The sequence below is a fragment of the Chroicocephalus ridibundus genome, chromosome 16 (genome assembly GCF_963924245.1).
Source record: "Chroicocephalus ridibundus chromosome 16, bChrRid1.1, whole genome shotgun sequence".
Taxonomy (NCBI): Eukaryota; Metazoa; Chordata; class Aves; order Charadriiformes; family Laridae; genus Chroicocephalus; species Chroicocephalus ridibundus.
In genome coordinates this window covers 7116242-7139780 of record NC_086299.1, presented here as the reverse complement: position 1 = coordinate 7139780, position 23539 = coordinate 7116242, and the positions used below count along the sequence as shown (strand labels likewise).

The window sequence follows — 23539 nt, the reverse complement described above, 5'->3', positions numbered from 1 at the left end:
GGGCCAACAAGCTTTCAGCATAGGCCTGGGTGATTTCCAAAGTCGAGAAGATTAATTGCATGGCATTGTCTAAGCTCTACTCAATAAATTTTAATACATGGTTTAAAGCTATGCATATGTTCATTATATCTATGCAAAATCAGTATGAACAGTATTTATATAGTAACAATACAGTGTAACCTTTCATTTGAAAAAAATTCCAGTGTTCTTGATTATCTATTTATTTCCAATTTATTTGCTATTACTCAAATGTAGCTGCTGAGCTCAGCACAGAAAAAAGTAATATCAAGTGTTGGATTAAGACTGTACAGCAATGGGGTAAACACAGGAGAATTTGACCATGGACTGCAACGTGCCAAAATACAGACCTTTAACATTGATCCATATCAGACAAAAGTATTTAAAGAGAAAGAATCAAACAAATGGATAGGATTTCCTTTCCTTAAAGCCTAAAAAATGTAGGCTGAAAGCAGCAATCCATTCTGCACACACCTTTAATTTTCATCTTTCTAATCCTTGCTGTGCAAGTCTCATTAATTCAAACTCTCTTAATCCCTCTTAAATTTTATGTAATTCGTACCCTTAGCTACAAATACATCTCCCTATATGTATGCTAGCCTTAAGACAGAAGCTAAGATTTTCTTCCGCAATAGATGCTAAAATTGCTTTCGAATACACTACACACTGGAATGTATATTCAAGATCTCACTCCTGTTAAGAAATTATGTTTTAAATAAAATTTAAAAAGCAGTACAGCCAATTGAGGTTTCAGCTATGCTCATGTCCCTCCAACAATTGTCTGGCAAAGATGCAAACTCTGTCTAACTACAGTACGGATTCCTGCTGTTCCGCAAACATCCCTCTATCCAAGCACTCCCACATCAGAGCTACTCCAAGCGCTGCATCTACTGGATAAAGAGTGCTAATACTTCTCCATCCTACTGCAGGATAAAACTGAGATCACAAACAACTGATTTTCCACCTTCATCCTAAGCAAAGGCTTTTCGCAATAAAGCCAGCGTATCGCATTGTACCACTGGGCTCACACAACAGCTGCTCTTAACAGATTCTAAATTATTTTTTCATCTTCTGACACCAAAAATAAGATTGCCACCAAAGCTGACGCTTTTCTGCACGCTCCCTACTGTTACTGCTCAAGCAACAAATATTACTCAGCTACAAGCCCTGACCAAGAGAAAAACATCTTTTGAACGGTTTGAAATGCTGTTTGAAGCATTTCAAGAGGGAAGCTATTCTGACCAACGCTGGCAGATCTAAGTGAAAACCGACTCTACAAGTTTCACACGGAAGACCAAGGCTGGGATGCAAGACCTCCAAACCCAGCTGTATTTCAGCCCATCCATACCCACAGCTGATGCTGCCCAACACACAACTGGCATTTTTAGAGCATTTGCAGCAACTACAACTGGATAGAGCATTTAAAACATTTACATCTCTATTCATACAATGAAATTTTAGTAGTGGAGATACACAGCACCTAATGGATAAAATCAGACAAGATTTTAGCTCATTCATTTCCATGGGTTTTAGTTTGAATCCATCTCTAGTTTGCTCCAGCAGTTACTTTTTCTGTAAAATGACGACTATGCCGTAGTAATATAAAACTACCGGAGCCCTTAAGCCGATGCTTTGAACAGTAAAGCTAAACACAACCAATTCCTTGTGGTGAAACAAACAACTGCAGTCAACACTTTTAAAATGCTGTGCAGATGAACACAGAAGTTTTTACCCAAAAATGAAGAACACGGCTAGCTGAATAATCTAATTTTCAAGTATAATTTCATTTTGAGGAAAAAGTTAGCTGGCAGCAGCCATGGGTTACATCTTGAAACCTTACGTGAGACCCTAAAAACCTTATGAGAATTAAGAGGCACGACCGGAGCCCACCACAAGCTTCTGCTTCTCTCCCCAAAACATCCAGACTCTTGCTGATACCGACACTGTCTGTTTTGGCGAACAGCTAAGCTGCTGTACATAGACATTAATTAGCTATTAACAAGAGGGGTGAAATCAATGGCATAATAGGTACGAGATCTTAAGCTGCCCAATTTATATTTTGCAAGCAGAAGACAGGAGAGGAGCTCTACAAAGAAATCTCAGATTCACAGAAAAACTCGTCAGAAAGGTTGGCAGCCATCTCTCTGTGCCACCTCTGCAAACCCCCAGCTCAGATCAGGTCTCCGTTCAAAGTTGGAGCAAAGTGCTCGGTGCTTTACCCAACTTAGTTTCAAAAATCCCAGAGACAGAGATTCCATACCATACACAGCTAATTAGCGTAGTAAAGGGAAAAAAGGGTGGCTCTTTTTTCAAAAGGCAGCTAAGTTCATTCCAACAAATCAAGATATTACCAGATACAGCAAAAAATTTTTGCATGCATATCCATATTTCTCTCTAGTGGAACTGTGGCAACCTGCCCCTAGGACAATCATAATCTAAATTAACAGATAGGACATTGTGCTGTCTGCTGCAGGCAACTAACTGGTAGCTCTGGTGCAAAATTACTTTCAACGGAAATGTAACATAAGGATTTCTTACCTCCGGGCCTGTATACAACATCATCCTCTGTGATAAAGGACGTTATTTCACCGTTGTCTGTTCTCTCATATCGGGACTTCTTCTTGGGTGGTTTCTTTTTGCTTTTCTTTGTGGACTCCTCTGTGGTGGCGCTGTTGTTGTCATTGTCCTCATCTTCACTGTGGTCACTTTCTGCGTAATTCTTGGCGCCTCCTTCTAACGTACAGCTCCGCCGAGGACGGGAGTTCTCACTCTCCCTCACCTTGTCTCTCTTGTCTCGCTCCTTATCCCGGTCTCTATCCCTGTCCTTCTCTTTGTCTTTGTCTTTTTCTTTGTCCGCTGTCATGATTCGCCACGTGCCTTCTTCTGTCCTCTCACGGCTGGGCCTCCGTGAAAGGTAGACAGTGAGCCTGGGCTTCAGTCTTCTGAATTTCTCACTCAAATCCAGGAAAAATTCAACCACTCCAACAACCCCAGCGTTTTAAAAAGGTTCTTGAAGGGGTGGGGGGGGAGAAAGAGGGGAAAAGCCCATGTTAATATTCAAAATTCCTCCAATTACTGAAAAGAAACATTAAAAACAAAGAAAACCCCACACCCTAAAGCAATTCAGTATGGAAAACACAAGACAGTAAAATACCAAGGTGTCTTTTGAAGCATTCGTAGAAGCAATAAATTATGAGGGGTCTGTAAAATGTTTGAAGCTATCTCCATCCTCAAAAAGATCTCACAACTCCATAAAAAAAATTCTTTTGTTCACTACAGAAATACAACAACTTCTTGGATGGGAAGTGCTCACTGAGAACACCTATCATTTTATACCTGAAGCTGAATAGGAAGCATGCAAGTGGGAAAAAATATTTAGGAAGGGACAAGTGCAAGAAAGGAAGAGTCTACAACTTCTCTTCTTGAAGCAAATGAAGAAGTTCAGCAAATGGCTGTGCTGTTTTAGAGCTCGACACCATCAGCAGCAGATGCCCTACAAAGCTGGTACAGAGTAAAGAATGCCATCTGCCACCTCCAAGGCAATCTGGTATAGGAAGTCTTCCCCTTCCCCTGCTTTTCCAAAAATAGAGCTAACCTGTAATCCACAGATTACAGGAATGAATTAATTGAAGCCAAAGCAAACCACAGTAGTTACAAGTCCACTAACAAAACCTGATTTTCCATACATCAAAAATATGACCTTTCACACTTGCTTTACCAGTAACAGAACACGTGGAGTTAGATTTTGTAACTCATCACCGTCCCACGTTCAGTTTCCTGCTGGGGAACACGAAGAGATAAACCTCTGTTTTTACTTTCCCAATCATTTAATCAAATACAGTTAACATCAATTGCATCTTTTTTCTTCCTTCAGTGCAAGTTTGAATTCAAAAAATTGGACTTGCTGTTACAAAAGTATTTGCAAGCTTAGACCTATGGCCAGGATCCTCAAACGAGATGATCCTACAACCAACAACCACACAACAGTTGTCTACAGTCGTGGTTCCACCCCTATGGGCAGCCAAGCACCGCACAGCCGCTCACCAACTCCCCCCTGGTACCCCGCAACTATTACCGTACCTCGGTCAAATACGGGCCAAGAATACTGACCCGATGCAGTTATAGCCTTCATTCTTTTGACTCAAAATTGAGACTTTCCATTCTATTAGACAAACCAAAATGATCTGGACCGACAGATTACACAATACATCTGAGTGACAGCCAGCAGCACGTACATTAGAATTTGTGGTACCTTCTCTGGAAAGGCTCTACTGAATTTGCACCAATTGAAGTAATTCCAAGTGCCTTTTAATATTGCTCAAGAGCAGCAGTCTGAACAGTTACAGCCACTACTGAACAAGAATCATAACATACCATTTTTTCTGTAAATAGCCATGAAAGAAGGATATTTCAAGGGTGCATCTAACATACAAATCTAAGTTACCTTTTCTCCCTAGTTCACCAATTCAGGATAAAGCTGAATTTACCTGCATCCAATTCATAAGTTTTCAGGAAGCTACTACTTGGTGCAACCTGAAATTAGTCCACTGTGTAGAATGCTACAGCGTGAAAGCCAGGGACCTCAGAAGATAGACTGTTCATCCATGAAGCCTCTGAAACCACATTTGAGAAGGAAAAAGACTATTTTGATTTTTAAGTCAGCTGAGAAGTCAGCGATCCTGTGTATTTGAAATTCCTTCACACTTACATGAATCTCAGACTACAATATTCTTGTCCCTGTTGACTACTACTTCCAGCGATGGAAACAGCCAAAGAGAGACAAATTGCTTTTGCTGATACAATTCAGGCTGTGGCTTGAATCTCTCAGGCATTTCCTGAATGAACCGATCATCCAGGTAGGAAATGATTCTATTTTCTTTCCTCCTTATAGCAGCTGCTGTCGTTCTCGTAACACACAAGGGGAATCCAAGGAAACTCCAGTAGAGAAGACTACAATGAACCTGCCAATTGCCAGAGAAGCTGCAGATAATAGCGATAGCAATGGTCTCCAGGGACTCAATAAGAAATGTCTTAAATTTCTAGAGGCTAGGAAATTCCCCAGTAGCAATTTTTTTCTATTGTTGTTGATATGAAATTCACTTCAGAGAGTAAATAACCTATTCATTTTGAACAAAAACTAATTACTTTCCCAGGGCAATCTAAAAATTACAAGTAGTGGCATCTGTACCTACGTCCGAGAGATCTTTTTGTGTTCTTTAGAGATCAGAAACTAAAGGACACAAGAACAAACACTGCAGGACTAAACAGAACTCCCCACAGAATTGTAGATTTAAGTCCTTGTTGTTCCTTAGATTAAATTCAAGATACTTCCGTGTTTTTATTACTAGTACAATTATTTTGGATTTTTTCCTTTCTCTTTTTTCGCATAACGAAGTTCTGCTTAGAGAAGCAACATCAAATAAATAAACACTATCTTCGTAACAATTTAGTTTACTGTAGGGCCATGCAAGAATTTGTGTATACCACAATTTGCTCAGTCTGTTTGTCTATGAAATTTCCAGTGACAAACACAGCAAAATTGCCACCCTCCTCCTAGCTCCTGTTTCAGGAGAACCCATGCAAAAGCAATTTTCACAGCCAGTGTATTTATGAACGGTACAAGAAGTCTCTTCATCTACTCAGAGTCTCCATCTAGTTCAACCAGCATTAAAAGGCAAGTGATGAAATCTCCTCACAGGCGCTATTCAACTTTCTTACACAAACAGATCACATTTCCAAGAATATTTTACTGAAAAAAAAAAGCCAGCCCACTCTATTTCAAAAAATATTGTGGGATTAAACCAACGTCATGAAACAATGACTACTTTTGTCTCTCTAAGAATAAAGCAGTCACATAACCTAAAGAGTAGTTGTACCATGACTAGGGAAAAAAAAAAAACCAGAAGAAAGCTAGTGTTACACGACCTCAGCTGTGGAGCAGTAATACAGGACTACCAGAAAAGCAAAGAAAAAAAAATGTTTTATCAGCAACCACCTAATTAAGATTAAGCCATTATTACCACAGAAGTATTTGATAAATAATCTTTATTATTTAAGCAGTGACCCAAACATGTTTTAAAGATTCCACGAAGTATTTTGCCTCTACAGTGAAATACAACATCTCCCCTTGCTACCTCCCCACTTTTTATTTACTAACACCAGAAACCAAAAGCAAACAGCGATTTATAAATAGAAGCACACACTCAATATTTGGAAGGATCTCTTCAACCATAAGAGCAGAAAGTATCTTACAACTGAAATACTACATCATCTAAATGTCAGCATTTGCATTTCATCTCCCACATTCTTCCTTCACCCACCAACCACACTGCAACAGGAGAATACTACCAACTCCCTATTCCCCAATTTGCCTAATCCCTCTTAACCAAAACGTAAATACTCTGAAAACCTGTCTGCTGACTCAACATTACTCATCACTTACAGATGTTGTAGCAGGTCAAGCACTTTTACCATTCTATACGTAATTACGCATGAATATGGAACCCATAAAACTAACACCATCACAAAAATTACAAAAATACCGCAAGCCGCCTTTTTTGTTCTCTGAAGTCAACTGGGATAATACATCACATACACTGCCAAACACAGTAATCACACAGATGTTTAAATCTGGATTAGGACAGTAAAAGCAAATACATTGCAAGTCTTAAGTGGTTTTTGGCAAGCTCTGGAGCTTGGGTTTCCAGTCTTTTTCATCACTGGCAGCTCCTGAGTCTCACTACACCAAACAACCACCGAAGTGGCTGCTTCTCACATCGTACTACAGAACAGAAATTCAGGTTACAGCACCACAGGTTGAAGAGTATTAACTGCCTTTGATACTGGTTTACTGCTGCTTCCATTGGGAATTTTTTAGAGATTAATCTCAGCTAGAAGTCATTTAAGCTAAAAGGGGAACGTTCACTTTACAATGGCTGAGACTGGCATAGGAAGGAGTGGAAGACTAGGCCCTGTCCATTATTTGTCCAATGCAAGTTGAAAAACCTGAGGAAAAATGTTAGCTTTACTGCAATCAACTCTAAAATATTTCTGTTGTTGTCATTTTTTTAACTAAAGCCTTGGGATATGTCCATTTGTCCAAGTAAGTTTATTACATTCATTACAGGATAACTTTATTTATCTGTACCCAGTATGCCATCCGACATCAAAGGTCCCTGTTATCTTAAACTGTTTAGAAACCAAATATAAGCCCAAAATGTGTTTGCAGAGCTACTGCTAAAGCCTTCTGTTCTCTGCTTTCCAGCAGAGAACGCAGATACCTACGACTTCAAGTCACATTCAAATGCTCTTATTCCTGTTAAAACGTTCAGGCCTCCAGAGATGAAGAAACAGAGGAAATGAGGATTCTGGTAGGAGGCAGAAACGCTAACTTCAGAGTCTGGGCCAGACACGATGGAGGCAAGTTGGCACTAAATGTCCCAAGGAAAGCAAAGTCTGAAAGCTGGTGCTTCAGCAAGTCAGAACATTGCCCCTACAGCATTCTGCTACTTACTGCCATATCCCAAGCACATTAAGTGCTTGCAAACACTGTTTTTATACAGAAAAAGGTGTTTAACATTGCACAACAGTTTCTCGGAACAGTTGAAATTGTAACAGCTTCAGACAAGTCTGGAGGATGGCTCCTCTGCCCACAGAAGTTTCAAGAGGAACTCTTCAGCGCAAATGCTTTTTTCTGGAAAGAAAAGCACTGCAGTTAAGAAAAGTCCCTGCGTTCCTGAAATGCTCTTGTGCATCTTTTACCTATGTGACAGGCAACCGGAGAGCAGCATCGCTCCAGAAAGTGAAACTCAAAGGTTCCAGCCACCTTTGAGGACAAGGGACATCCACACCTCTTAGTACTAGCCCTTCTCCAGGCAAATCCAGAAGTAGCCACGTGTTAGATTTGACTCAGTTCCACTCCCAAAGGCAGAGAGAATGAAAGATGTCATAACGAATGATTAGTGATTAGATCTGCCCATACATTTTCAAAAGCAATCCAAAAAAAGTTATCACCAAAGCATCTTATGAGAAATCAAGTGGGTGCAATTTAACCTCTAAACTTCATTTAAAACTCAGAAGCGCAGAAGTTCATAATCATTATTTTCAACTGATCGTTACCCCACATTCGCCTGGCTGAGTGGTTTTTTCCCCAGCATTTGAAGTCTGGTTCAAATTAAAATTTCATCATTTGTTCAGACACAAGAACCTCCACATGCTCCTATCCGAGTCCGGAAAGAGGGATACCACTTCTCCCAGAAGAGATGAGTGACAGCCAGAGCTGGGCACTGGGAGTTATTAAGATGGGCAAACTGCAGTTACCCAGCACACACGGCTCCACAGTTATTTGATCTATACACCTGGAAACCATTATCAGACCAAAAGGCACACATACCACCTCTTTGCACATTAAGTACTTAAACCTCTTAACTAGTATTAAAGAGTCAGGTTTTAAAGATAATGTGAAAGCAAGTCCAACAGAAACGCTATGAGACTGAAACAAGAAGGCATCTAAGTCTGCAGGGTAACTAAAAATACCGAGAAGAGATCCTTTTTCTTATTTAAGCCAGACAGATAAATCTTTTAACAAGATTTGTTTGGTCATGTGTTACCAGCCTTAATAAACACAACAAGACCATTCTTCTGTAAGCTTTTAGTCTCATATTGCAAGATAAAAAGGCACTGTTTTCAGCAAATGCCAGATTAAAGGAAGAATGTGCTGCAACTGCTTGAGTTCCTTCCACAGAGTTTTTCTAATTTTGATATCAAGGAAAAATTTTAACTTGGTTTTAGTGCAAGGGATTGAATTAAAAAAAAAGAAAAAGAAAACACCCCGTAAAGATTCCCCCATATACTCATAAGGTTTGAAGAACTGCTCTAAGAAAATCTTCAAGATCATTTGTGGAAAAATAACCCTAACAAGACAACATTAGGAAAAGGAAATCTCGGCTGTAACAGACAGAACAAAGTGCTAAACCGCAAGCACCAAAATGCAGCACTAGCACTGTAGCTCAAATACACACGCGCCTGCTTCAAACACACAGAAGAGTAGCTTCTACACAGCTCGCACTTGAAAAGATCCCACCTTCTATTATAAAAGCTCATTAATTGCATGGGCTCCACCTCCCTGGGAAGGCACATAGAAGTTTAACCTTTAAGTTTCAGAAAAGGCTAAAAACAGCCGTTACCAAGTTTCTCCCACATTCTTTCGCTGTCTTCCATATCCTGTTGAAAATGTGAGCTGCAGATATTTGTAGTGACAGAGTATTTTAAGAGTTCAATGCAGGATATCCCTCGGAATATTCCCCATCCCCATGATCCATTCATCATCCCAAACTGGGGAGGCAGAGCTAACAGCCTCATGACAACACACATCCACAGCCTGCAAACTGAAGTCAAAGTCAATGAGAAACCAGCATAGGAAGGAAAAGAAAAATTATACAGCAAGAGGGTTCTACCATTACACTTGGACAGGATTTCACAGTTTGGAGCGAGATTTTACTAAAGGCACTTGCCCCAACTTTCGTAATTCTGATCCTGCGGAGTTTAGGTACAGTGTTTTCCAGTCAACTGCCACAGCCAGAGCCTAAACGCAAATCTCTCCCCGCCAGTAGCAGGGAAAGGAAAATGAAGACAGGCCCCGAAGGCCGGAGCAGAGAACTACCCCAGCTGGCAGCACACAGAGAACTGCAACATACACACACAAACTTTTTTTCCTACAAGATTCACACACTGGTCAGTAAAAACGTTAGTTTTCTTCCTCTGTTCTCGTGCAGCGCATGACTCTCCTCGAGGCGAGCCTAGCTCTCCCAGTCTCCAAAGGGAGTCTCGCTGGTGCCTCACCAGCTCTGCAGCTGAGCGGGTGTTGAAGGGCTCCGCTGCCTCTTCTTGAATGCTCACGGGACTAATCCGCGACCCTCCCGGAAGCAAGTTTGCTGACAGTCTTTTAAAAAGCTCTTAAGGTCTCTCTCCAATGAATAATAGGCCTCTTATCAGTTGTCCTCCTTATCTCCTTCACTGGCATTTTGAGTTTATAACACAAACATAGCACTGGAACACTCTGGCCAGCAATGGTCATTATGAGTTACATATTTACAGTCCATAGCTCTTGTAAGCCCTCTAAGTGCACACAATTAAAAGCGTGTTTGTTCACTTTGAACTGCTCTCTACTAATCATCCCCAAACGGTTCCAGAAGCCAGCGTGCAGAGAAAGAAACAAACAGGCACTGACTTCATCAGCATCTCTCCCAGCTGAGAAGTAATCATCACTTGAATAAAGGCAGACAATTCAAGGTGTTTCTCATAACAGACAGCAACCTTTTTACCTCCCCCCCCCCGTACTACTTACCCAACTTGACCTGAGAAAAGAAAAACAAGAGACCTCCTATTTCTGAGCCATGCCTTACACCAGCTATGCGCACAGCTGGCAGTTTTTAAATCATAGTCTGTATAATGCTGCACATCAGCACTCTCCCACCGCACATTCCACCTTCACACCGACACGCTCTGACTTGGGATATTCTGGCATCACTCTGAGATCCAGGTCGAGGGTCTGTCTGACAGACAAGCTCCACAGGATGACAGCTCAGATAAGATCGTAAGTCCCTCTCTTCAACACAGTGTTGATGCTACAAAACTTAAAGGAACAGAAGAGAAGAGAGGGAAGCAGATTCATCCCAAAAAGCAAAGGATGATTTCACAAGGCAAAAAATTACTTCTGCGTTTATCAGCAGAAAGTGACAGGCTATTCTGCAGGCCCTTCAGAGGAGAAACATGTTTCATTCCATTTTACTCAAGACTGTTTCCAGTATCTTTAAGTCCTTCCTCAGAAAGCAGCCAGGTTTACCTAGCAATTAGGAGAATTTTTAAAGATTGGACTGGTAAGGATTTAAGAGAGGAAAGTCACATTTCACTTTGTCTGTGGTATTCAAATTGGCATAGGATGGGTAGAACTACTACCTACCTGCAAGAGGTCATAAATTCCTTAAGTAAGAACAAAATTTCACAAGATAGTCAGCTTTGAGCACAGAGTAGACAAACACATTTGGGGTGAAAGTATCAGTTCCTATCTCCTCTGAAAATGGTTTGGCTATTTATGTGCCATATTCACACTAGTGACCTGAGAAAAGCTTTTAGGAACACCTGCTTTTAGATAGTTCTACACATAGGCTTCCATAAAAGCCACACAATTCCAAATAAGTCACAATTTCTCCCCATATTAACTCAAGAGCAGCAACATAAAATCAATATAAGGTTAGAAAGTCCTGTACTCCCGGTAAGATTTCCCAATTTTAACAGATAAATTAACTAGCCTTTCTATTCTCTCTATTACTGCTTGGTGGGGGATCTAAAATAGCAGCAGTGACGCTGGAGCTGCCTGCACACTCATTTTGCTACCAGGCTGTTTGGTGAGCAGCTGAAGAGCTCAGCCCTCCTTTAGCATGCCCTGGTCCAGCAAACGTCGAAGACATACCCCACGCACCCCCCCAGAAAACCCCCAGCCCCTTTCGCCTCTCACACCTCCCAGGAAGCTTAAGGGCCGAGTGGCGAGGTGGCCACTTGAAAACCAGAGAGCAACCATGATACACAACTATGATTATAGCACAGAAATTCAGATCCCAGCCCACTGTAGTGATCCACTCTATTAAACTACGAGATGCTTAGAACTCCTCTGCTCATTCAAAAAAGTGCTTTAATGGCCTCTATCATAACAACATATGGGAACAAACAACGATCCACAAACAGTAAATACAAAGCCATGTATTTATGACTTCTTTTCTGAAGTCATTCAGGCTAATGTAAATGATTACTACAATATAGGTCTGAGTAATGTGAAGTAGTTGTCCCATAACACCATTTAAAAAAAAAAAAAACAGACTTTTTAAAAAGTCCGTATAATGCAACATAGCTCCCTCTCTTTAAAAGGCTGTTAGGGGAGAAAAGGCCCAAGGGACCTGTAAAGAGCTGCTATTGTAACAAGAACTATTATCGAGGGAATTTCATGTCATTTGGAGCCAAGAAAACATCTGCATTATAAGGTTGCTCAACAACATTTAAAACAGGAGAAAGTTAAACAAGAACTTGTTATGATAGCAGATTTGAATAGATTCTACTTCTATCAGGCACAGTTACTTTGCTTTCTTTCCAGCAACTACATCAAGCCAGGACTGGATTTGCAGGATTCAGCCAACAAAGCACAGGTAAGAGAAAAAAGTGAGATTAGGGTAGAGAACCTAAAGCAAAGGCAGTGGCAACCATTCCACCATCAGAGACTAGCCATGGGACCATCCAAACACCAACAAATAAGTTATACTTTCTCCTGATAAATCATCAAGTATTGTAAAAAAAAAAAAAAAGAAATAAATTTGCTGACAGAGGTTTAAGACAGAAATTAGTTTTGCATAATTCTACAAACATTAATTTGTGTACATTTATTAGAATGAGATCATTGCTGCTTTGCAAGCAACTGCAAATGTAACTACATCTATAACTCTACCCGCTTACAGCTAATTTCAATCTCCATTCTACATTTTATTTCGGTACCTCCATCTCTGCGTCATGTCTACAAGTATCTACCAAACTGTCAATCCCGGGATGGATATAGCTACACTTTTCTCCACTGGATGTTTCATTTTTAAATGGCTGAACACTCAGCTGCCCTCTCTTAAGCCTTTCATCTTCTAGAAAGCCTCCAAAATATCTTCATTTAAATCATCCGAACGAAAACTAGATCAGGTTATTTTTGGAAAACCCCTTTGAGCAGCAAAGGCAAAAACTCCAGTGTTCAGCCACATTAGCTGTTTTATTTAACTCCACACAACCGCCTGTATATTTGAACTACTTAAAATGGAAGAATAACTGCAGGGTGGGCTCCTAACATGGGCTGACTGACCAGACGTTTGCACTGAAATGTGGCTATAATTAAAGCAATTTCTCTCTAAAGAAAGCAGCATCTGAGAGTTGCAGAGAACATCGACACGGCTAAGTACCACTATGCCACTTAAGTGCTCCACAAAACTCCACAATGGTGCAAACAAAGAAACTGCGCTCTTTCAGCTCAGCGACAAAGGGGAAAAAGTGGTACAACGTTATAGGCATGAGCAATAAATATTATCAAGACATGATTTTTGTTGTACAACGTTTTAAAATACATTTTACATAAGCACGGAGACAAATTATATTTTTGTCTACTGAAAGAGTCGTTAATTTCAGCCATTGGCCTCATTTTCTTTGAGAAGCAGCTTATTTTGGTTAATGACAGAGCAGACGTCACAATTTTCTTCCCCACAAAGCCTCTCTGCCCAGGACAGCAGCTCGGCCGTAATCAGGAGATTACGTCTGCGCATTCACGTGTGAAATGCAGGCTTGATCTCTGCCTCGTATTATAGACTGTCTACAGCAAACGGTCAGCGTATTCTTCATAATACTTAACAAGTGAAATGTATTAAATTACATCTCAATTTTTGTCAGTGTCTTCTGTAAATGCAATATAGCATTTAAAGTAGTAAAACCTTACTAGTGGAAGTGTGACCTTTGATCTTTACTCTTCAGCTACAGGAGCAGGTTCTGCTATAAGGCAGCAGGAATATTATTCAAAAACCAAACATACACAATATGAGTGCAAGAAAGAATAAGCGCAAGCATAGAAAGTTGAGAGAGGTGTACTGTTTAAATATAAGTTCGTCTGGAGTAACCTACACAACAGCTAATTATCCTTCTCTGTTCTTGCTGAAGATTTCAAAACACATGTTAAAAGGTGTTTGCAAGAGGGTTTGTATTTCAGGAGACGGTATGGTCTCTTGTATGACCTTAAGTGACAGAAAACCAAAGTTGTCAATAATGGCATTTGACTTCCAACATATTTTCATCCCAAAAAAATAGAGCTGAGTGTCTTTTGGACATCCATGAAAACATCCAACTGGTGCAAGGTCACACTGGGACCCTGGGAGAGCTGCAATAACCTGTCTCCAGACTATACTCATGGGACTCAGCAGGAAACAAAGCACAGACCCACCTCCTCCCCTCAACTTCATCTCTACCACCCCAAGGAAAAAAAAGAATAAAAAAAAAATCAATAACGCAAAAGAAAATCTACCCTGCTTATGCCTACAGCTATATCACAGCAAAGTTTGTTACTGTCCAAAGTCCCTGAATTTATCTTCCTCCCTCTTCAAACAGTAAGGACTTAAATCACCGCATAATATTAAGGCACATTTCCCTGTTCAACCTGTAATATTGTGCAGTTGTAATACTTCATTTCGTTTTAATCAGAAAGGGCCAGCTTACTCCCATGCCATCATCAGCTAAGACTGAATGTAAGATAACAGGCAGCAGCAAACAGGTAATTAGGAAATATTCCAGCACTTGATGTCAGAAGTTTTTACACACAGGACAGAAACTGCACAAATCCCACAGATTTTTCTTGACAAATGGCAAGGAAAATTAGAAGATATAGGTTAACACATACCATCATGAAGGAGACTAGATTAACGAACAAAAAACCATTGTCTATACTCATTTTTAGATTATTCTTCCTAAGTTAGGAAAGCAGTAACATTTGTTCCAGCACCAGTAACTTCTACAACTCTCCTTGCACAACTGAACCAGTTACAAAGCACTGTACACCCCAGCAAACCCGAGCAAGGAACCAAGCAGGATTGCTGCTGGTTCCTACAGCTGCCACCATCTGCAACGCTGGAAAGTCATTAGGAAAGTCATGTAGGCAGAGAGGGTCTGTATTTACATCACATTAAACAGCCCAGGGAACTCACCTACACGCTGTTCTCGCCTGTGTCCATACTACACATGAATATCCAACTTCTCATTTGCCCCATGGCATCCACTATGACTTCTCACCAAACAAGCTTCTCACCAAACAAGCTTCTCAAAAATTACAGAAAAAGTCACCTTCTTCATAGACACGTTACTGCTCCTGGGCAGCAGCCAACTGAATTCCTCATTAGCTTTGAACCACTATTTTTGAAGAAAAAAAAAAAAAAGGACCAGTTCACAGGTCTCACACATTAGTTGTTCCAAGGCTATACATTATGTTTCAAACAGCAGCCTCTCTGCTACGAGAGCGACTGCATCAGTAATCTGCCGGCCACTGCTAATGAACCCATTTGAAAGGGACTTCATATCTGGCTGCATCTGTCATGAGAAGAGGAAGAAAACATTAAGAAATGCTCCAAGTGATTAGTCTGCTTCTAATCTAGACCAAGAGGAAGTATTTTAACACTGCATGAAATAACTTCTGGCATTGGTCACGCTTCAGACATTAATATAATTTCTACTTCCAGTCCTCTCAGTAGATACTCTTAACTATCATATGACTAAAGTCATGGAATCTCATGTATCAGGATGAGGCAATATAGTCGTATTAATGGATTTAGGGCTGATCTTGTAACCTGCTGAGAACATTGCAAAATTAGACCATAAACCATTAAGCATAGAATAACTGATGCAAATGATTATTAAGCCACATCGAAATTTGGTGGCCCCATTCCCATGACAATGCCACCACATCTCATCATTTGCCACCAACAGTAACTGGGAGATGGCAGAAGTACCATGGCAAAGAGTTCTATTTTGTGGCCTTGTGCCTTGCCCTCCTTAAATCCCGGACAACTCATCCTTTGTGTACTGAATGATACATTCTCACAAAAATAAGATACCCAAAACATTTAAGGAGAAGAATGAGCACATTAAATAAGAAAAGGAAATCTCCTTAGCTTATATAATTACATGCTAATACATCATGACATGCAAATTAAGACCACATAGGCCATACTGAAGATACCTTCAAAATGGAGGTTATTTTGAAGCAGTATGAGATTCCTAACGCCATTTTCAAGGTAAACTTTAAAGGTTAGACATAAGTAACAGCTCTGAAACAACATGAAAAGATTACCAGAACTGTTTGCAGTCTATAGCGGACAAGGTACCAGGCTAAGCAGAGCACCATAAACTGCTCATAGCGGTGTTTAACTGATCTGTGATCAAGGCATGTCTTCTAAGACCGTCATTATTCCCACAATAACATAAACCAGGATTACCATATTTCACTTGTTCTTTCACCTAAAATCCTGAGGTGATCCTTTAGCAACCAAAGACAGCAAAACAAATTACATGATTTATAAATATGATGCAATGAGCATACCACTGAAGATTCTGGTCTATGAAGTTTCCGGTCTATGAAGTTTCCATCATTTACCACGTAAGAGCATTTGACAACTAAACACAAAACAAAGTTCAGGAGGGTGTCTGTCATGTCACGAAGTTTTTGCCCAAAACACCAACCTGATCAGGAGCTGACATAAGAGCTACTTTCGAGATACTCCAGAAGAAAATTCACCAAGTGCCAGTTACCCAAGCAACTGGGACCTAATTAAATCTACCCACCACTTCAGGGATTAGCCTGTTTTCTCCTGCCGTCCTGCAGTATCCCCCATGAGATAACAGAGACAGCTATGGCGAGATTTATTACTTGCTGACTGGTTCTTAACATACACGGAATTATGATCTGGCCTTTGAATCGGAATGAACTTTGGTGTAAGTGACATTTCAAAATAATTACGTAACTATTTTTTCATTCAGAACATGAAATAAAATTTTATGTATAGCATTCTGATATCGAATGGCATTGATAGGACCAAGAGAGAAAAAGATAAACTCCTACAGAAGGATATTTATGAAGCTCCCGGCCCAGTAGCAAAGTGAAAACCTTTTAATGATTTTTCACTAGGACTGTACGTATTATTTCTTTGTCCGTTACTTTCTTGACAGGTATAACTTCACTCACACCGCTCAGCTTAAAAACTCCCACAAAGTAACAGCCTTTTTGGAGAGCTGGGAGGGCGAGACAAAAACACCAGTAACAGCCCCCAACAAAGCAAAAAACCACAGCAAGAGTTCCGAGAAGAACATCCCTATTTCATTCCAGACCAAAAAAACCCACCCAACCACCCACAACCACTGTTTTCCTCACATATTAAAGACCTATGCTTCAAAACACAAGTAAATTGAAGTCACACACACAATTTAGAGTATAAAAGGCAGGAAAAGTTTCAAACATGTCCTAAAGATAATCATGGGGAAAGTTTCTATTCATCTATTTTTCTATTCATCATCTACCCACAAATGTATCTATAGGATCAATCACTTGTTCAACCACTTAAGAATAGTTAATATACTTTAGAACTTCGGTGTAAGCAAACTCAAGACAAACTTAAGCTACTGGTGCATTTCAAATGTTCAAACTGCATTAAAAAGTCAGTTTTGACAAAACCCCCCACCAGTGTTTATGAAGCATGTCTGGCCCAGCTGGAGTTTCTGTGAACTCCCCGATACCCAGAACAGCAACGCAACAACACACTGCAGAATCGCATGCTTAGTGTTGCCAATGGGTATTTCAGCTGTGTCAGCTGTCTTTAGGAATAAATATGTAGGATCTTAATAAAGATGTAGGACCACAGAAAAGGTAGCCTGGTGTACTCTTCAGCTTGCAGCAGAATAACTGAGGTTTTCTTCTGAAGCAGCCTGGTAAGGACTTGATTTTTCAACTATGAAAAAGCCTATGATAGAAACCTAATGTATCAGATCAGCTTGAAGTCACGGCATTGTACTAGTGCTGGAGAGTCTGTTCACACCAGTTCAATGAAGCTCACACAGCTCCGCATGCGCGGAGATGCCGTCACACCCACATTACGCTACGCTTCCACTTCTGCCATGCCAGAGGGCTCTGCACTGAAGTCCAGCCAAGATGCTCATGCCACCACCACAGTGCCAAGACGAATGCGGCAGGCAGGAACCCCCACCTGAGCCCCAGGAACCCCGACCTGAGCCTGGCAGCCTCTTCGGGCTCTCTCCTGAGACCCATGTCAACTCCACATAATGCACGAGTTTGGGAATGACCTCAGAATTTTATTACCCTGACACACAATGCTTATCGTTTATCTCCAACAACAATTCTCTCTATTCAAAATGAGCTGGCAGATGTGCACAGAGCAAAGATTTTGCTGTCAGAAATTCTGCAGTGCTCCTGAAATCCTAAACCACTGCTGAACTCTCAAACGAGTGTAAGACAACAAGGCTGTTACGTTTACCTTTGGCATCTCAAGATACCACGGTATGTCCTCAGAAGAAAAGCACACAGTCGAAAGCATGGATTCAATAAAACTTTATGCCAAAACTATAACTTTATACAGCAGCATTTGTTAAAAGAGTCAAACTCTAAAGTTCAGCATGTACATCTTCAGCTGCATTCTAATGACTAAAGACTCCACGCTTCAAAAATCCACAAGAATTGCTCTCACCAACGGCATGGTGAGAGTCTGCACATCTTTCTAGGGCAAACTTCAATTAGTCCCTGAAATCCAGACTCTGACTCTCCAGCACCAGCAGACAGAAGTGACGGGATACGGGAGGTTACTGCTGGCACCTCTCCATCCTCATCATCATCCCGCTGGAAGCAAACCCCAATGGTACCTGCACTCAGGGCACGCTGCTGAATCCCAGTGAATTGGCAACTGCCTCAGAAGCAGCTAAACCCATCCTCGCAGCAGGGAGGGGACTTCTTCAGACCTCAATCCCAACGTAAAGCATTCCCAGTTGTGATTTATCATAGCTATTCTTATTTTTCACATTAACAATATATTAGTCACAAATTCTATCACTCAGACACAGAACTGATTTGTGCACGACATCATCAAGTTAGGTTAAAACTTATTTTTAATTTATTTTTAAAAAAATCTTAAATTCAAATTGATATTCCCAACGTACTGGAGCATTTGATCATGGGCTACTTGAGTTAAAAAAAAAAAAAAACCACAACAAACAGAGCATCATGACTGTTTCTTTCCAAGCACCACCTTTTCCTTTGTCAGGGCTGCAGAGAAATACCCCACCAAGAGCTGAAGTTGCCACAGCCCTCTTCAGCTGCAACTCCTTCATCCATTCAGAACTGAATTCTTTCAGTTTGGACCAGAACATACTTCAAATTCTCTTGGCAACGCTGGCATGTACTATTGTAAAAAGAACAGATCCAAGGTGAAATATTATCAAGAACCGAAAAACCTCACAGAAAACCTATACAGACAGATGGCATAATTTGTTTTTTTAAATGCTACTTAGCATTTACAGCTGGAAGTGGGAAATATCTAACATGCTTTGAATATGCAAATTATAAGATCAACACAAAAGAGGACAATGCAATTTCTTTTAAAGACAGGCAGTCATAATGTTGAAACAGACTGCAACCAATTTTCATACACTATTCATAATTACTTTATTACACTGTGAAAGGGTAATCAGTTTCCAAATGATCTAATAACCTTGGGCTGCTCTTAACTCTTTTATACCAGCCTGAACTACAAGCACAGGCAGGGTCTCCAACTTTAACGCAATTACAACAGTCTAATATTAAACACGCAGGTTAGAGGTGCTCTTCCTCACATACGCTCACGCAAACCAGCGTACAGGATTACTTAAGGATTACCAATTAATAAACAGGAACTGCTATATATAAAAAAAATTCCATTCCCAGCTCTAATCTCAAAGTAATAGCTTTATTATCAGGAAAGGGAAATCTGATTTGGGGCTCCTTTGTTAGATTTCAATGTGAAATGGAGCAAATACAGTATGTTTTGACTACTTGGAAGAGTAAATTCTACAGAGATCCGTTACTATGTCAAAGAAAAAAGTCCCCAACGTTAAGTGCTTCAATTGTATTGACTCTTACATTATGGCTCACTCATTTTCATAGTGTCTTGTAACTTAAGTACCTGCTGAGGCCACTTTTAGTCATCAGTCACTGACTGAATCCAAGAGAGCTCACAACATGCAAAAATACAAATAACTAAGCTCCCAGGTCTAACTTGTGCTTGGGTTGAAATATCTCCTACTCTCTGCTGGGTTTCTATGCTTTCCCAAGCACTAGCCCAGCAGGGTGGCCCACTGGCAACCACAGCAAGGCTGGGAACTCCTCACAGTCAGAGGAAGTCACACATTGGTCCTGGTTTAGGTAAATATTTTGATTTTGTAGACTGATTAGATTAATGGGCTGAAACCTCCCCAGTAAAAAATGAAACTAAAGCAACATCATTTTTAAATTTTAGAGCTTTTTACTGCCATCATCTCACTAGCTCAATGAACAAGAATAGAAATTACAGAACTATGGATTAAAATATCCAATGTAATGGCTAAACCCCCTGCACTTTCTCCAGTTCCCAAACTCCTCCCAAGCAGAGGCCTTGATCTTCCAAAACGAAGATTAACACACAAAACCTGACAATAGTGTTCAAGCTACTAAATGCTTTTCATTTTAAACATCTAAACAGAATAAAAGCTTATCACACTGCAGATGCTGCTGAAACACTTACTGCCTATTAACAAAAATTCAGCTTTATTTCGAAAACAAGTCATTTTGATCTCTACTAATAAGCCAACTCACAAACTGCCAAAACCAAAGCGCTTTTTTTATTGCTAGTTACAAGAAAACTCGAGTCAGCACCTAAGATAAAATTTATTACATATACAAAACTGGCATTACAGAAGCAGCCATGTAACTATACCAAGATTGGTGAGGTTTAATAAAAGGTTTACCTATCATACAGCTTTTCACAGTCAGTTCATTAAAAAAAAAAAAAAGGACTGGAAAATCTGCAAGCATAACCTTAGGAACTGATACTAATACATTCCGGATTTGTTATTTCACACCGTATAGTCATCTTATATGAAAATGAAAATTATATCCATTTTCAGAGAAGCATAATCAAAGCAAGTTCACTTTCAAAATTTGCCATTACGTCACAAGAGAAAGTGTATGACTTCATTGTTAATGTTAAATTTACTGCCACCATTTCTTCTGTGCCTTGCTAACATAAGAAAAAGCCTGAACCCCAAACCCACCATTACTGAAAAACACCCATGTGGCTGTAAGAAAATCTACGCACCACAATCAAATACTATTTATTCCAGTAGTAAAACGTTTATTCAACCACCAAGACCTTTTCTTGGCAAAACTTGACCAAAAACTTTCCTAAAGGCAGCCAGCTTGTTTTAATCATTTACATTTTTCAACACTATTTGTTCTCACTTTGTATCCAAAGGTCAGAACTCAAACCACTACCCCAGGCAAGCTTTGGAATAAATATTATTTTTGCCCATTCTTGTGGAAAAAAATTCACCTCTATTAAGAAAGAAGTATAAAAAACAGATTTTCCCCCGATCCATTTAAGGATTCTTCACGATATTTTTCAGAAACAGAAAGCTAGCTTATAGGACGTTTTTCATGGGTCCTATCCTTTATTACTTAATTCAGAGTGTTACATGATTGTAAGCTTCTGCTTTCTTTAGTAATAGAGAAATTTGTTCTGCAAGAACTACACACACCAACACGAGAAGCAGTTAAATGAAGAGCAAGGCTGCGCAAGGTCCAGTTGACGTGACAGTTTGAACTATGCCAACCAGGATTCCAGTTTCCCTGACACAGCCCTTCTTCCCTAAAATGCCCCTTCATACATATTAGAGAATATTTACACATTAATCTACATGTTAATGACTAGTAAATAACTCCAAGAAAAGGACCACTCATCTTAGTTGGGAGTCTTCATGACACTGAATGCTGCTATCCATACCACATCAGCGCAGTGATGCGCAAGAGCAGCAAATTGGAAGAACCCCCCCTCAGACACCAAAGCCAATATTGGCACCCCTTGGACAGACCTAAAGCCACCTTCAGTGTTCTCCAAACAAAGATAAGAAAATCTTTGTTTAAAGATCCATTCATGCAATTGACTATCAATATTAAAGGTTCACGTTAGAGTAGCATTCTATTCTACAACCACCATGACTAAGATACCATTTCTCTTATTTACTCTTAAAATGCAAAATAGAGCTACTCAGTTTTCTTCTAACTCATTTACTGCTCTGAGCCTTGCACTTTAAATACACAAGCTTCAAAAGGGAAAAGATTTTAAAGGAAGAAGCAGATATCTTGGCAAAGACATCACAGCTCACAAAAAAGCAATAAAACTAATACGCAGGCTTGTTGAGTGACCCAATCACACCTGTAAGCGACTCTCTGGCCTTTGTGGAGATGAAAATGCTGAGCATCTGCCTCAAACACCACAGGCTCTATGGAATTCCTGCTTCCTAAATGCCTAGAAAACACTGCTAGTTGTAACCAATTTTCTGAACCTCTCAGCTCTGGAGCCAAGTAAACCAAGTCCCCAACAACTGTCACACCCCTAAGAAAGAACTCTCAGTTGCACGTGGCAACGTGGCTCCTGAACTGCTTTTGTTTTCTGCCTGGTGCATTCAGCTAAGGCAGAATTAAAATTGGTTTAAACCAACACGTCTGGCCGAGGACAGTTCAGGTTTCCCCCATGGTTTCGATACCCCTGCTTTGGGGACTAGGGTGACCACGGTCACCAGAGGGATAAGGCCGACAGCTGGGGACTGTAACAACTCCCGTCATCATCTTTTAATCCATTCATCTGTCAGAACCCAGGCTAATGCTGCAAAGAAGTATCCTTAATTTGAAAATCACTTGGCCAAAACAGCATTTCATTATAATCTCCACACATGATATCTATTTCCACACTCTGCCTTCATAATTGTTTTTTAAACAGTAACTGGATCTCATCTGAAATATCATGTTATCCATATATATCAACAAATTACAGAAATACTGGTTTTCAGTGTTTTACAAACTGCTTTTACTTGAAATTCAGCGTACACAGTATCAGCACAATCTCCCTATACCACTTGAAAACGTCCCAGAACAAGGAAAGATTAAAATATGCACGCTGACCCAGCACTCAGAGCTAGCTCTAAAACTGTACGTTTATTAGAGAATGCAATGCATCTCTGCAAGAGACAACCATCCTAAAAATCTGCAGCACCCCATTACCAAGATAAAGCAGAAAAATGACTGGAAGGACAGCTTTTTCTGCCCATACACCTCAAACCCATCAAACACTACCAAGTAGTTAACTTAGGTCCTCGGCATGGGATTTTTGGACTACGAGCTGGCTATCAACCTGCACTTGCAGTTGGTTCTGAAGTAATTCCACTGAGTTTGTGGAGATCTGAATATTTTTCACCTGGTGGAATTTGGTCCATTAACTCAAAATGTCTCAGGTGCCAAGAAGGAATAGCATTGTTTCTATACTTTAAAAGCAGTGGGGTTTTTCCAGAGAGCACAATCACCCCTTAAGTGCTTTATCTACCCACAGGTCAATCACTACAGCAGGAACTTATTCACAGTACACTATGAAAAAATAAAGATAAAAAACTCAAATCCACGGAACACCACTGACCCTGTAAAATCAGGAAGTTAGGAGTTCCTTCTGGCTACTCTCAAGCAAAACAATAAGTAGAAAACCCCCCTCAACCCCAAAAACCAAGGAGGTTTAGGATTAGTTTAATAATAAATAGCTTATTTTCTTTCCCCCACACAGAAATCAAAACAAAGCTCTTGCGGATGAGCTATTAACCACTTACATCAGGAAACAAAAACCCC

The 23539-nt window shown here is 40.2% G+C and overlaps 1 protein-coding gene across 5 annotated transcripts in view; it reads right to left on the bottom strand.

The window, feature by feature from the left end:
- RERE (arginine-glutamic acid dipeptide repeats) overlaps positions 1-23539 on the bottom strand; it is a 243149-nt gene that overhangs the window by 167506 nt on the left and 52104 nt on the right. For all 5 annotated transcript variants that reach the window (XM_063354198.1, XM_063354197.1, XM_063354199.1 and 2 more), the window contains exon 2: positions 2557-3027. In XM_063354198.1, coding sequence (XP_063210268.1) covers positions 2557-2881 — 325 coding nt within the window. In that variant the 5' untranslated portion in view covers positions 2882-3027. The remainder of the gene's footprint in view (positions 1-2556; positions 3028-23539) is intronic.